The sequence below is a fragment of the Diceros bicornis genome, chromosome 6 (assembly GCF_020826845.1).
Source record: "Diceros bicornis minor isolate mBicDic1 chromosome 6, mDicBic1.mat.cur, whole genome shotgun sequence".
NCBI lineage: Eukaryota > Metazoa > Chordata > Mammalia > Perissodactyla > Rhinocerotidae > Diceros > Diceros bicornis.
The window spans coordinates 9,645,011-9,658,560 of record NC_080745.1 but is presented as its reverse complement, the minus strand read 5'-3'; the positions used below and the strand labels follow the sequence as shown (position 1 = coordinate 9,658,560).

Below are 13,550 nucleotides of genomic sequence, written 5' to 3'. Positions count from 1 at the left end.
CAAGTACTTAGTCTCCTTGAGCCTTGATTTCTTCATCTGTAAAATGGAGGAATAATAACTTTATGAAAGAGTCTGGCCCAGGTGAAATGAAGCAATACAAATGAAGTATTAGTACAGTGTCTGGAAGTTAGCATTATTATAGCTTTCTTCCCGCATATCAAGTGACTGCCTGCTGGGGAAACTGACATAATAGAGGGGCTCAGTGAGACATCTAGAAAGACGGAGAAGAGGGAGGGAAGAACAGTGAAAACAAAAGCCAGTGGCAGAGAAGAGACTCGGGCTGTTTCTCTGGAGCAGAGGGGCATGCAGGCTGTGCCAGGAGGCAGCGAAGGCACCTTCACAAGCTCCAGAAGGGCTGCTGCTCTGATTTGCATTTCAGTCACATTTATGACAGTCTGTAATGGATTAAGAGCCCTAGCGCTGATATATTAAAGGTTAATGGTGCATCCTGCTTTTGTATTGATTTGTGGCAGCAAATATTTGCCAGTGCTGAGAGCTGGGAGGCAGCTGTGTTTTGGGGATGGAGGTATTGCAGGCTGCTGGGGCTGTTTGTGTGGGGCTTCCACCGAGTGGGAGGGGCACAGAGCTGGGGAAGCAGGCAGTGGCTGCTCAGGGGTTCGGGCCCAGGAGGATTCTCTCAGCCAATGCCGACTGGGGTGATTTGTCACTGGGCTGGCTCTGACCACATGGCTCTGTGTTCTGCCTCCGGGCTGCAGCTCTTCCGTTCAAGTTCCCCGAGCCATGACATGCCTGCTTCTCTGCAGATGACCAACCCACACTTGTCCTAAAAGGAGGCTGGTCAACCCTTTTGACCAAAGAGGAAGACTTTTCCAACAGAATATCCAAGTAGATGTTTGGAAGGGGAGAAAAAGGCTAATTCATTGATATATTATTCATGCATGTAACCCACGTTGATTAGAGTGTCTGCTGTGCGTCAGGCGCTGTTGCAGGTGGAGGGACAAATCCTCCCAACGTGGTTAGAACTCTCCTGGTTTTAGCACTGAAATTCCTGTGTCCCAGGAAATCTCTGTCCTATGCAAACCAGTATAATTGGTCGTGAAGTTGTAGGCATTGGTGATGTAGCAATAAACCAAACAACCCAGTCCCACTCTAAGGGGAGAACTGACATTAAACAGCCTGTGATATATTTCTTTGTTTCTATCGTATAATTTAAGGAGGGTGGTATTTTATATGGGGTCATCAGCAAAGGCCTCATGGAGAAGTTGACATTTGATCAAAGCCCCAAGACACTGAGGGAGTGAGCCAATTAAAGATGTGAGAGAAGAGGATGCCAGGCTGAGGGAAAAACAGCTACTGAACCCTTGAGGTGGGAGGGCAGGGAGGCCAGTGTGTGAAAGCAGAGGTATTGTGTCCAGATTGTGTGGGATCTTTCTGGCCATGTGGGGATTTTGGGTATTCCTCTGCAAGATGAGAAGTAATTGGAGGGTTTTGGGCAACAAAGTGACACAATCTGCCAAAGGATCACTCTGCTTGTCCCCTGAGGAGTAGACTATAGAGTTAAAGGTGGAAGCAGGGAGACCATTAGGGAGATGATCTCAATATCCAGGTAAGACACAGAATGGTTCACAGTGAAGGTGATGAGAAGTGATCTGATTCTGGATCCATCTTCAAAGAGATCAAATATGCTGAGATTGTATGTGAGATATGCAAGAAAGAGAAGAATCAGCAGTGATTCTAAGGCTTTCGGCCACAGCATCTCAAAGAATAGAGCAACATTTGACTGAGATGGATGAACTGGAGGAAGAGCAGATTTGGTGGTGGGTTTTGGGGTTTGCAGTTCAAGAGCTTGGGTTTGAACATGTTCAGTCTGGGAACCTATTACTCATCCAAATGGAGATGTCAGATAGGCAGTTGCCTGGAGTTGATGGGGTGGGCCAGGACTAGGGTGGTCCATTAGAGTCATCAGTGTATAGAAGTATCTACAGCCAATTGACTTGACCAGATCATGGTGAAAGGAGTGTCACCAGAGAAGAGAAGGAATGTGTGGAATGAACCTGGAACACCCTAAGATTCAGAGTCTGGGAAAAGAATAACTAGGAGAGGAGATGGATAAGGAGGTGCCTACAAGGTGGGAGAACTAAGAAAGAGTGATGTCCTAGAAGCCAAGTGAGGGAAGGTCTTTAAGAAGGACAGAGTGATCGACTTCATCCAGTTCTGCTGGTGGTGGGTAAAATGAGGACTGGGAATGGGCCACCATATTGGAGAGATCATTAATGACCTTGACAAAAGCAGCTTCAGTTCGGTGGTGGGATGAAAACTTAATCAAGGTAGGTTTGTGAGAAATGAGAAGAGAATAATGGAGAGGGTAACCATAGATAACTCTCTAGGATAACTAGAGAGTGGTTGGAGGAGGATGTGATCGTAAAGAAGGATATTTTTTAAACATAGAAGATGTATGTGTTTTCATGCTGATGGAAATGATCCATGGAGAGAAGCAACTTCATGATGTAGAAGGTAGAGGTGACAACTGGGAGAGCAATGAACTTGAGAAGGCAAGAAAGTCTGGGATCCAGGAGACAAACAGAGGTAGACATAAATAGGAGCAAGAACAGAGCCTCCATTTTAAAAGGAGGGCAGGCAGGTATTTGGTGGTTTTAGAAAAGAAAGTTCTTTATAGAGAAGCAAAGTTATGTACTGATTGCTTCTACTCTCTTAAGAAAGAGGAAGCAAGGTCATTGTGTGCAAGTCATCTAAGAGAGTGGGAGAGTGAATTTAACAGGGGAATTTAGAAGATTTCTAGGCACCATTAGGGTCCACTTGAGGCTAGTGGTCGTGATTCTAAAGTTAGACCCATTACTGTGCTGGTTCCAACTTGGATTTTCTCTAGCCATATTTAGCTATAAACACAGAGTTGTTTTAAACCAGAGTTGATTCTTCCAGAAAACATAAACTCATTGTCTGTCAGACCATTCGTGGGGTGACAGGGATCCAGAGATGGACACAGTCTATCCCCGAGGGAGGATGTGGAGGTGAGGAGGCAAACACATCAAAAGCTACATGAAGTCCAAGGGGATAAACATTAGGATAGGCTAAGCCGGGGACACATAGAGTGGGCATGGATCCAGGGGATCTGTTTTCCTACTGGAGATGAGAGCTGAACTGATTCCTGGAGGGCAGGTAGGTTTCATATGAAGAAGATGGGATACTGCATGGTGGACAGACAACGAGCCTGGGTGAAGGCTCGGAGGCCTGAGAGAGCAGGGCGTCTGCCAGGCTGGCACCTGAGAACAGGGTAGCCTGAGAAGAGGCTGGAGGAGGCAGAACCCAGGAGGCTCCTCTCCGAGGAGCTGACTGCCATTTGCCAATGGCGTTAGAGGTCCCCAGAGTTGACTTAGTGTAGGATGTGGACGTTCAACCTCTGCCACATGCCAGTGCCTCAGTTTGGTACCTGCCCAGTGTTATCTGACCTAATTGAGGTGATGCTCATAGCTCCATCCCTTAGTACCTATTACTGAGCCCTGCTCACTCCCACAGGCTAGGCTGAGTTTGGCAAGTCAGAAACACATGACCACAAATACCCTCCTTTCAGAAACTCAGATCTGGCCCACCTGGTTTGCTTTGGCAACCAAGGCACCAGGACTGGGTTGAATCCAGGCAGAAGATGCACAGGTGAGAGAGGCCTGATGGGAGATGCCCAGGATGGCTCGGGCCCCTCTGGGTTAGTCTGGGCATGTTTGTCTTGCTCTGAGGACTGAAGATACAATATCACAGACTCCTTGGAGCCCACTCCTTACAGCCAGCAGGGCAGGCGTTTGACAAGGCAGAAGAGGGGCCTCCCAAAATCATTCTGATCACGTTTGTGTTTACAGTGTAATAAAAAAATGCAAATTTTACAGAAATACATTTGTAAAAAGTGGAAGTCTCACAGCTGTTCAGTGCTTATTCCTCCTATTTTTGTTTGTGTATTTATTTACATTTATTAATGGTTACTTTTTACAAGAATGCAAATATACTATATACAAATACATTGAGGTTTTTTTTTCATAGCAGTTAATTTTGGGCATCTTTTTTTTTGTGTGTGGGCAAAGAGTTGCCTTGAGCTAACATCTGTTGCCAATCTTCTGCTTTTCTCTTTTTTTTTCTTCCCCAAAGCCCCAGTACATAGTTGTCTATCCTAGTTGTAAGTCATTCTGTTTCTTCTATGTGAGCCACCCCCACAGCATGGCTACTCACAGACAGGTGCTGTGCTTCCATGACTGGGAAGGGAACTTGGGCCACTGAAGCAGTGAGCGTCTTTTAGGCATCTTTTCATTTCAACAGTCGTCAAAGAAATGGGATTTGGAGAGAAAACACTGTGGAGGGAAGGTTGGGGAAGGAGGTAAGTGCACCTCAGCTGGTACTCAGCACACGCCAAGCCCTCCGTGGCCACCATGTGGGCACATGTTTGAAGAAGGGCTTTGTGGTCTCCTGTGTCCTGCGAGGATGCATTTTCCTGCCATGGGCCACGCGGCCCTCATCCTGGTGGGTCACTAAGTGTCCTCATAAGATGTTAACCTGACAGTTCTCCTGGGCTGGAATTCGGGTCTGCAGTCACTCTCATGACAGACTTTGGGTACAAAGGAGCCCCATGTAATACCCAGCATTGCCTTCCCCAGGCCTCCAGGAAGGTCCCTGGTAAATGTTGAGGGGGGCTGTTCCAGGGGAGGAGAGCTGATAAGCCCCGAGCCTGCTGGCCTCTGCTCCTCAGAAGGCTCCTCAGCAGTCTCTTCTCTCACCTCCTCTCAGTCCAGCCCAAGGAAAGAAAGATATTGGAGAAATACATGCCCTCGATGTCAACTCCAATGGCTAATATAACTCCCTGTATACTGTATATGATCACTTCCTCCATTATTCTCTATAACCCTTACTCTGCTTTATTAATCTTCATAGCACTTTTCATCACTGGATACATGATATCAGGGGTCGACCGACTACACCTCCACAGGCCACTTTTGGCCTGCATCTTGTTTTCCTGCAGCCTGCAAGCTAAGACTATTTTTCTTTTTTGAAACATTTTTAAAGTTTTTTTTAAACCACAAAACTAAGGCATATGCAAGAGAGTGGTATATGGCCCTTGTTGCCCACATATGTACTGTCTGTCCCTTTCCAAAAAGTTTGCTGACCCCGGCATCACATAATTATTTGTGTTTTTGTTGTTGTTGTTCATTTTTGTTCCTCTCTCCCCACGTCCACCACTTAAGAGTGGGAACTTTGTGCTGTTCCAGCCATATCCATAGACCTAGAACAGTGCTTGACACAAGCAGATGCTCAGCTAATAGGTTTTCTTGAATGAATGAATGAAAGAATGGAGACACCTGGGAAGCATTTGGGAGCCCAAGGCTGAGAGGCATCTTAGGGTGTCTCAGCCTTTAGCTGATGTCCTGTCCACCCTGAAGACCCCAGGTCTGGGGGAGGAGAGAATGGGAAATGTGGCAAAGCCTCAGGTAGAAGAATACTGCATGGGAGAAGGATCAGAGAGAATGGAGGCACAGTGGGAGCCCTGGGGAAGAAACCCAGGAGGGGCAGGTAAATGGGCAGCGAGGTGGCAGCACTGGTGCCCGAAGGTTCCGGAAGCAGACTGTGGAAACTTAGCCAGGCAATCTCAACTGATTCGTGCACACCATCACTTGTAGAGTGAGACATGAGAGATGGTGAATTGGGGCTGCTGGAATGATAGTAAAGGCATCTGTGGGCTGTAGTTAAGACAGCTTCAAATTGCAAGGATGAGCCTGACCACCATCCCGTGCCTTTTGGGCCCCTCCACTACTTTCTTTTCTCCTTCATGAGGAATAATAGGGCTTTGGAATTTAGATTTGTTAGGATCATGATTTTGGCAACTCCACAGTTGTTGAAATCTGTTTTACATATACTGTATATTGATTCTGCTCTTGTTGCAAGGGTATTTATCTCCATTGCTAATGTAAATATTTCTGTAACATGCAAAAATATATTTATAAATTCTGTATTATTGATTTTTCTCATGCTGCAAACACATTTATCTCTTTGTTAATGAAAATGTATCTAGGAAATGGTAAGATTGATTTATGGAGAAAGGTGAAAGGAGGGAGGGAGGTGGTGCTGAGCTGGATAGACTGTCCTTGGCCACGACTGAAGGAGACATTGTGGGACTTCCAAGAAGGTGTATGTTTAATCAGAGGAAACTGCTCTCAGAGACAAGGGATGCTGCCAAAATCCTTTTGCAAGACAGCTTGATGTCACACGATGGAGTCCGCTATGCTTTCAGCTAGGAGAGACCCCAAAAATCAGCAGTCCAGGCCAGGAGGCACAATTGAGTGAAAGATGCTGGCTCAAAAGTAAGCTTGGAGAGGCTAAGCTGTGCCATGGAGGATTCCAACAGCAAACGTGGGGAAATGTGAAGTAAGGAGATAGGCAGCAGACCACAGGGATAGGGGGTGAGCTGCAGAGTGCACATGCTCACAATGTGACTCTTAGTGAATCCAGACCCAGGTGGGCAGCCTGGGGACGATGCTTTGAAGGACATCCTCCCCTAGCAGCTTTCCTTGCCCAGGTGCTCACTACTTCCCCAGGGAGGCCTCTGCTGGGCAGTTACCACCATGGTCCACAAAAACAAGGGTCCAGATTGCCTGCCAGTTTTGGTATCTCCATGCTCATCCTGGGTTCAGACTTCCTCAGGTTGTCACTTTAGGCGTCCTGGGTGCCTAAAATGTGCACTGTTCATGAGGTGGTAGCTTGGGTGCTGAGAGGGAGGAGTTTGCAGGTACCTTGGCAATGAGATGGAAACAAGATCCACCACAGGCTCCTTACTGGGGAGACAGAAGGGCGGATGCCGAGGGAAACTCTGATCCTGTGAGACTGGAAGCTTAGAGGTGCTGCCTGTCCATGCTTGCTTCCATCCATGTGTGACCGCCCGGGTCCCCTCACCCATAACTCCTTCACGTAGCCCCTCTGCTTCAACCGTTTGAATTACTCATTGACCGCTTAACAGAAGAGCATTTATTAAACATCAACTATGTGCCAGGTATATGTCTGTGATCCTTAATCTTCACGAATATTGTGAGACAGGTACCAGTTAAGAAAACTAAGACTTCAGACACTAAATGACTTGCCTCAGTCAGTGGTTCTAGAACTTACACATACATCAGAATCGCCTGGACGGCTGTGAAAACACAGATGGCTGAGGGCCAGTCCCAAAGTTTCTGATCCAGTAGATCTGGGGTGGAGCCCAACAATTTGCATTTCTCCTAAGGTCCCAGGCGCCTCTGATGCTGCAGCTCTGAAGACCACACTTTTAGAACTACTATCTGCCTCAGACAGCCAGGGATAAGGGGTGAGCTGCAGAGTGCACATGTTCTGAGGCAGGATTCATTCTCATATCTGTCTGATTCCCAAACCTTAGCTGATATGAATTGCCCCACAGTGTATGTCCCCAATGAACCATGGTTTTTCACACTTTGGTGCCTTCTCAGGTAATACCTTCTTTTCCTGGAACACCCTACCCCTTGGTTCTCCATCTGGCTACCTCTTCAGCTTGATGTTTCTTCTTCTAGGAAGGCTTTCTTTCACTCTGTGCCCATGGGCTAGTGGTTCCTCCTGTGTGCTTCCAGGATCCCCCATGCAGAACTCTAGTTTGGTCCCTCTCATGTTGTTTGATTACTCCTGGTTTACTTCTCTGAGCATTCACCCCCCTCTCACTATGGACCCCTTGAGGATGCTCCCCATTCATTCCTTGCTCTGTGTGCCACTGTGCCTTACCTAGTAGAAATTCAGTAACCGGTGGTGGAACAACTGGTTGAGTGAGTTCAGCCAGTGGCATCATGCATGATTTCAGTTTAGAGAGACCCCACCTGTGGCGGGCAGCTCTCCTTCATCTCTCTGTGGTAGAGGTGCCTGGACACTTTCTAGCAGTTCTTGCTGAAGAAACTAATTTGAGAAACATGCTAAATTAATTGTGCTGCTAGTGTAGCCTTCTCTAGGCTAAGAATCCCTCGCTTGTTCAAATGGGTGTCCTATCTGACATGAACATCTGTCTTGTGCTGACTGCCAGTGTTGGCTTGGAGCCTGGATGGCTGTCTGCCCCTGTTCTCCTTCATTCTTCCCCACGTGTCCCTTCCAAAACTGGGCACTCTGACAAGAGGACGAGTGCCCCAGGGAGATGAGGGCTTTGGTGCATGAATAGTTGGACTTTCCTGCTCAAACCTCCAAATAGCCTTTTATAAGTTTATTCTCTCTGAAACATGACGGTAGTACCTACTGTGTGTTGGGCGTGTTGGTGAGCTTGGAAACTTTCCTTGAAAGAGGCAGTGTGCATCTGAGATGGGAGACATCCCTTGTCCAGACTTACGGCTGTAAAAGGTGACGGATGGAGGCTGTGGGGCTGAGCCATGGGGCTGGCACAGCAAAGATGGAGGTGGTGTTTTGGGGTGGGAACAATGAATTCTGCTGGGACAGAAATGGATGTGAAGCCATAAAGATTTGGGCTGCCTGCTTGTCTTCTAGAGATGCTCCCTGAGCCTCTGGCCAGGGGCACAGTTGTGAATAAATACCGAGAGGAGAGAGGAAATCTCCATTTCAAATGTGGAGATGAAATAGTAGTGCTGAGATCCTTGGCAGTTACACATTCATTCCATACTCATGGAAACTGCAGTAATTTAGAGCAGTTCAGTATTTAGACTCAACTGTGTAATTCATCCTGATATTTCCCATTCATCAAAGCCTTGTGTTTGTTTGTATTACCATGAGAAAAATAAAAAAATGCGGGAAAAAAAGATCCCCCTCCTTTCATTACAGGCAAATTACGACAGAGTAACAACCCATGGGGCCTGTCAAGCAAAGGAACATCTTGCTTCAATTAGATATAAATAATGAACAATAATTAGAAAGATTTCTTCATTGAATTTGTTATTTTATGTTTCCTTTCATCTGTAATGTATGGAAATAGAATATTGAGCTCTGTTTCTGGGCCGTGTAGCAGGGCCTGAAGGAACTCCATGGAGCATGTCTCCAAAGTAGGAGGAAGCATCCATTGCTGGCTCCTCTGTTGGCATGCTCTGCAGGCTGGTGTCAGCCCTGGGTTCGGTGCCACAGATACAAAGACAGGACTGCTTTGGCTCCAGTCCTCCAAATTCTTATCGTCTACTGGAGGACCCAGACATATACTAAGAGCACAGAATGACTGCTACTAGTTACTGGGCACTGAGTTTTGCATCAGGCACTAACCTAAGAGCTGAACGTACATCACCTCGTTAATCTTCACTGTAGCCCTTTCCTACAGGCTCTGCTTCTAGCCCTATTTTTCAAAGATTTGGAAATGGAGGCACAGAGAGGTTAGCTAACTTGCCCAGGCCTGCAGTGTTAGGGATGGTGGAGCTGGGAGGCAAGGCAGATTGCTGGAATCCAGAGTGTCTGCTTGCCCGCACTCTGGTACACTGCTCTCTGAGATCACAGAGAGATCATGCTGCCATAGAAGCCACGCAAGGTGTAGAGAAGGCACAGGGAGGTGAGGGATAGCGATGGCTTCTGCCAGGGAGAGGCAGCAGCTAAATATTCAAGGGGTTTGCAGAAGTGTATCAGATAGATGAGTGAGATAAAGGGATTCTAGGTAGAGAGGACACCGTGGTCTGGTGCCATAAATGAGGACTGTGTGGGATTTCTCATTTCAACATTGACTATGGGGCTGTTCGGAGGGAGGAGGAACAGCCAGACGAGACCAGATGATGGAGGGCTGTATAGATCACGTTGAGAAGGTTGAGTCTCCTCATGGGAACAGTAACTCAGTGAGAGGTGGGGATGATGATCCTGGTTGACAAAAAGAAGAGACAGATTTCCCGCACAGAAATAAAGAGCAATCAGGTTGGAGCCGCAGAGAGAGAAACTGGCTCACTACTGGTCTTTTTGTTTTATGCAATTTTATTCTGTGTGACATTCTCTCAACACACCAAGCCAGGTAGTGCCCACCCCAGGGCAAGTAAGAACTTTGTGCCAATTGGTCCTTCCTGGCCTGACTATGCCCCCTAACCCAAAGAAAGTTCTCCTCCTTCTCCGCAGGTCAGATGTCTGCTGTTGGGCTGGTTCTGGGCCTTCTTGATGCACTCCCTCCCTCCAACGTGTACCTGGCCTGAGCTACCTGCTTCTCTTCCGCATACAACAAACCCAAGGCCCTCACAAGTGCTTATTTTTTTTTCTTTACCGTCTTTTAAATAATTATTAACACTTAAAAGTCAAGAGATTTCATATAAAAACCCAGCTTTCTTTCTTTATTGAAAAACGAATTGCAGGGAGGTACTCAAAAGGCAACAATTGGGTGGAATTCCGGAACAGCTGCAAGCTTTGGAGGGGATGTGCCTCTTAATTGGCCCAGTCTCTGAGTGTGTGTCTGCCGCACACCAGCCCTGAGTGTCAGAGACCAGTCATTACCATCAATATTGCCAACATGTTCTCTTTCCTGTGCTGTAGGCATTGGAGTTGGAGACCTTCAGCATCCAGCCTCTCGTGTTGCCCTGACTCTTTTATATTGTGACTGTCTATATATTTCTACAGCTGGGCTATAAGCTCCGTGAGGGCAGGAGTCATGCCCGATTCATCCTTTTGTCTCTCAAGTTCAGCACAGGACCTGGTTTTAGGTGTTCAATAACCTTATTGAGTTAATCTACACCGTGGAAGCATAACCGTGATAGAATGGGGCAAGTCATGCTCCCGGCTAAGGCACTTGTGCTGCTGGGGTTCGGAGTGAAGACTGTGGATAGTGGGCCACAGCTGGGCTTGGGCCTCAGAAGGGCCTTGCAGCCCTTTATATCCCTGCAGGGTGCAGCATGTGCCCATGTTTCACTGCCTTTTTGCATTTCAGGACATTCCAGGATCTCTCCAAACAAGTGGAGATATCTTATGGCACCGTCCGGGATTCTGCTGTGTACGAGTACTTCCGAGCCAAGGGCACCAACCCCCTGGAGCAAGACAGCACATTTGCTGAGCTCTGGCGGACCATCAGCAAGAACGGAGGGGCTGACAACTGTGTGTCCAGTCCTTCAGAAGGCATCAGGAAGGTAGGTGGGCATGTGTGCACAGGGGCCTTGGGTGTGGTCATCCCTGAGGTAGGAAACACCTTCCAGAGGCATCTCCTTTGAATAGCCCTGTCACCTGCAGGGTGATCCATCTTCAGCAGGTTAGACAGGCATTTGTCACAGACATGTGGGTGTTAAAGAGGAGACACACACATTCTTTAGGTAGACAGCTGTTCTTCAGAGGGGCCGCTCGTTAGGTATTTTCTAAGTTTCCAAATGGTCAGTGAAGAGCAGGAGGATGAAGCCCAAGACATGGACCTCCCTGCTTGTGGACTCATAGGATGGTGGCCCAGGGGGGCCAGCCCACCCCAGGTGAGAATACTCAGGAAAAGCAGAAGCAGAGAACCAGGTGTGAGGTGGAGGGTGTGAGGGGGTGAGGTTCAGGAGAGGGTGGGCACACTGGGGGACTGTGCTGTGGGGAAGAGGCATGCTTGGGAGATAGTGATAAGGACAGTGAGCCTGGGATGGAGGCTGTACGGGGGGAACTGAAGGAGGACAGGGTGGGAAGAGGCCAGGGCTGGAGAGAGGAAGGGTGGAGAAAAGTTATCACGTTCTTCAGCTGTGGATTAGACTTTGCTCATTTATTTCAGTTAATTTCCACAATGACCCGAATTAATTATTATTATTCCATTATACAGATGAGAACCAGAGACATGGGGTCACAGTCCTAGTTAGGTTCTGATGCCTGGGGTTGAGGCTGAGGAGTTCGGCATTTATCCACCATGAACTGCAGAGCTCTTGAAAACCAGTGAGGAGGAAGATGGTAGGATGAAGGCAGATGTCATAAGGATGGTGTTGGTGGTGGCATCCTTCTATCTAGAGACCCTCACATGTGGTGGCTACTGTCCTTGTGGTTGCTAGTGAATTATGTGGGGAAGATGTGCACGTGTGGCCAGCAATGCTGCCTCTCTGAGCAGACCAGCTGTCCAGCGTGCCTCAGTGTCTCTTCCCTTCCATTCTCTCCTCTACCTACCTACCACCTCTGTGGAACCTTCTCACAGTCACACACACAATCGCACACATTCACACACATACATGCATTCACACATGCACGCCTGTCCAGCCTGCCTCAACATCTCCTCCCTTCCGTTCCCTACCCATCAATTCCATCTCTGTGGAACCTTCCCACAACCTCCACACATAGTCAAACACACTCACACTCATGCCCTCACATGTTCATGTACACACACACACACACACACACACACCTGTGTTCCACATCCCCAGCCTTTTGGTGATCACTCAGCCTTACTGCAGACGGCAGTGGATAAAAGGGGATAGTCTGGGGAAAGCTTTGGGGCCACCAGGGCCCATCACTGTGCTCTTCATGATGAGAAGAGTCCTCAGTAGTCTGCCAGCCCCTCCCAGGAGAGCCCCAGGGGACCCAGGGAGAGAGACAGAGGCGTGAGTCCCACTACAGAAGCAGCAGGAGGCCGAGGCGGAGCGTGGCATCTGTCCAGTGGAGGGGTGCGGCGCCTGGCTGCCGTGCTGTGTGGAGTGGGAGCCCGCTGGCACGCATTCTGTCACAGCAGTCAGCTCGGGATGGCTCCTCCTTGTTGTTTAGTGGCATTGAACACCAAAAAGTGTCTCGGCTCTGGGGCCTGACACATTTGGGTGTGAATCCCAGTTCCATAACTCACCAACTATGTTAAATGGAGCACACCACTCTTCCTGTCTGGAACTTCTCAGAGTTGAGAGAGGCCTGGGCAACTTCCCATTTTGGAGTCTCCTTCAATACTTAAGATATTCAAAAGTTCATGTTATGGTAGGTTTTGAATGTTTGCACTTAACCAAGTGGTACATTAAGAAAAATAATAGAATGCAACATAAATGTGCTATTCTCATGCTTACAGGATTTATGAAAACCTCTTCATTCTTAGTGCACTACAAAGGATGGCGCTCTGAGCTCGACCTGCTGGGTCTACTTTCATTCCTGACAGTGGCTGTAGGTGACCTCATTTGGAAATAATGAAGCAAAGTTGATTTAAGGCCTTTTCTGAATGTAGGCCTGTGCCCAATGGCCTTCAAGTTTCCCTTCTCTGCTTTTTTTGTCTCTCATAGAGAGCCAATGCTCCCATCCACACAGGATTCTTATGAAGTTCTTTGCAACAACGCTACAAAAAGCACTTCTTAAAAGAAAACTACTTTTGATTTTATTAAATTTCTATTCATTACAAGACACTTCAAAGAAAATAAAAAGGCAGGTTACACACTGTGGCAGGAGGGGCTGTTATTTACAATGTGTGTAACCCATACAGGATTAATATTAAGATTATATGAAGAATTTTTACAAATCAATAAGAAAAGCTCAAACAATTTAATAAAAAATTGGGCAAAAGACTTGCACAGGCCTTTCACAGAAGAGGCAACACATATGGCCAATAATCATATGAAGAGATATTCAAAATCATTAGTGATCCAGGAAATGCAAATCATGACCATAAAGATATGTCATTTTGCACCAATTAGACTGGCACAAAATGAGAGGTAGTGGAGAGGACAGGGGTAACA

At 47.4% G+C, this 13,550-nt stretch overlaps 1 protein-coding gene across 1 annotated transcript in view; it reads left to right on the top strand.

The window, feature by feature from the left end:
- The window catches only part of GRID1 (glutamate ionotropic receptor delta type subunit 1), a 703,521-nt gene that overhangs the window by 649,526 nt on the left and 40,445 nt on the right, over positions 1-13,550 (top strand). Inside the window, exon 13 of the mRNA XM_058542810.1 lies at positions 10,826-11,021. Within this exon, the coding sequence (XP_058398793.1) occupies positions 10,826-11,021 (196 nt within the window). The remainder of the gene's footprint in view (positions 1-10,825; positions 11,022-13,550) is intronic.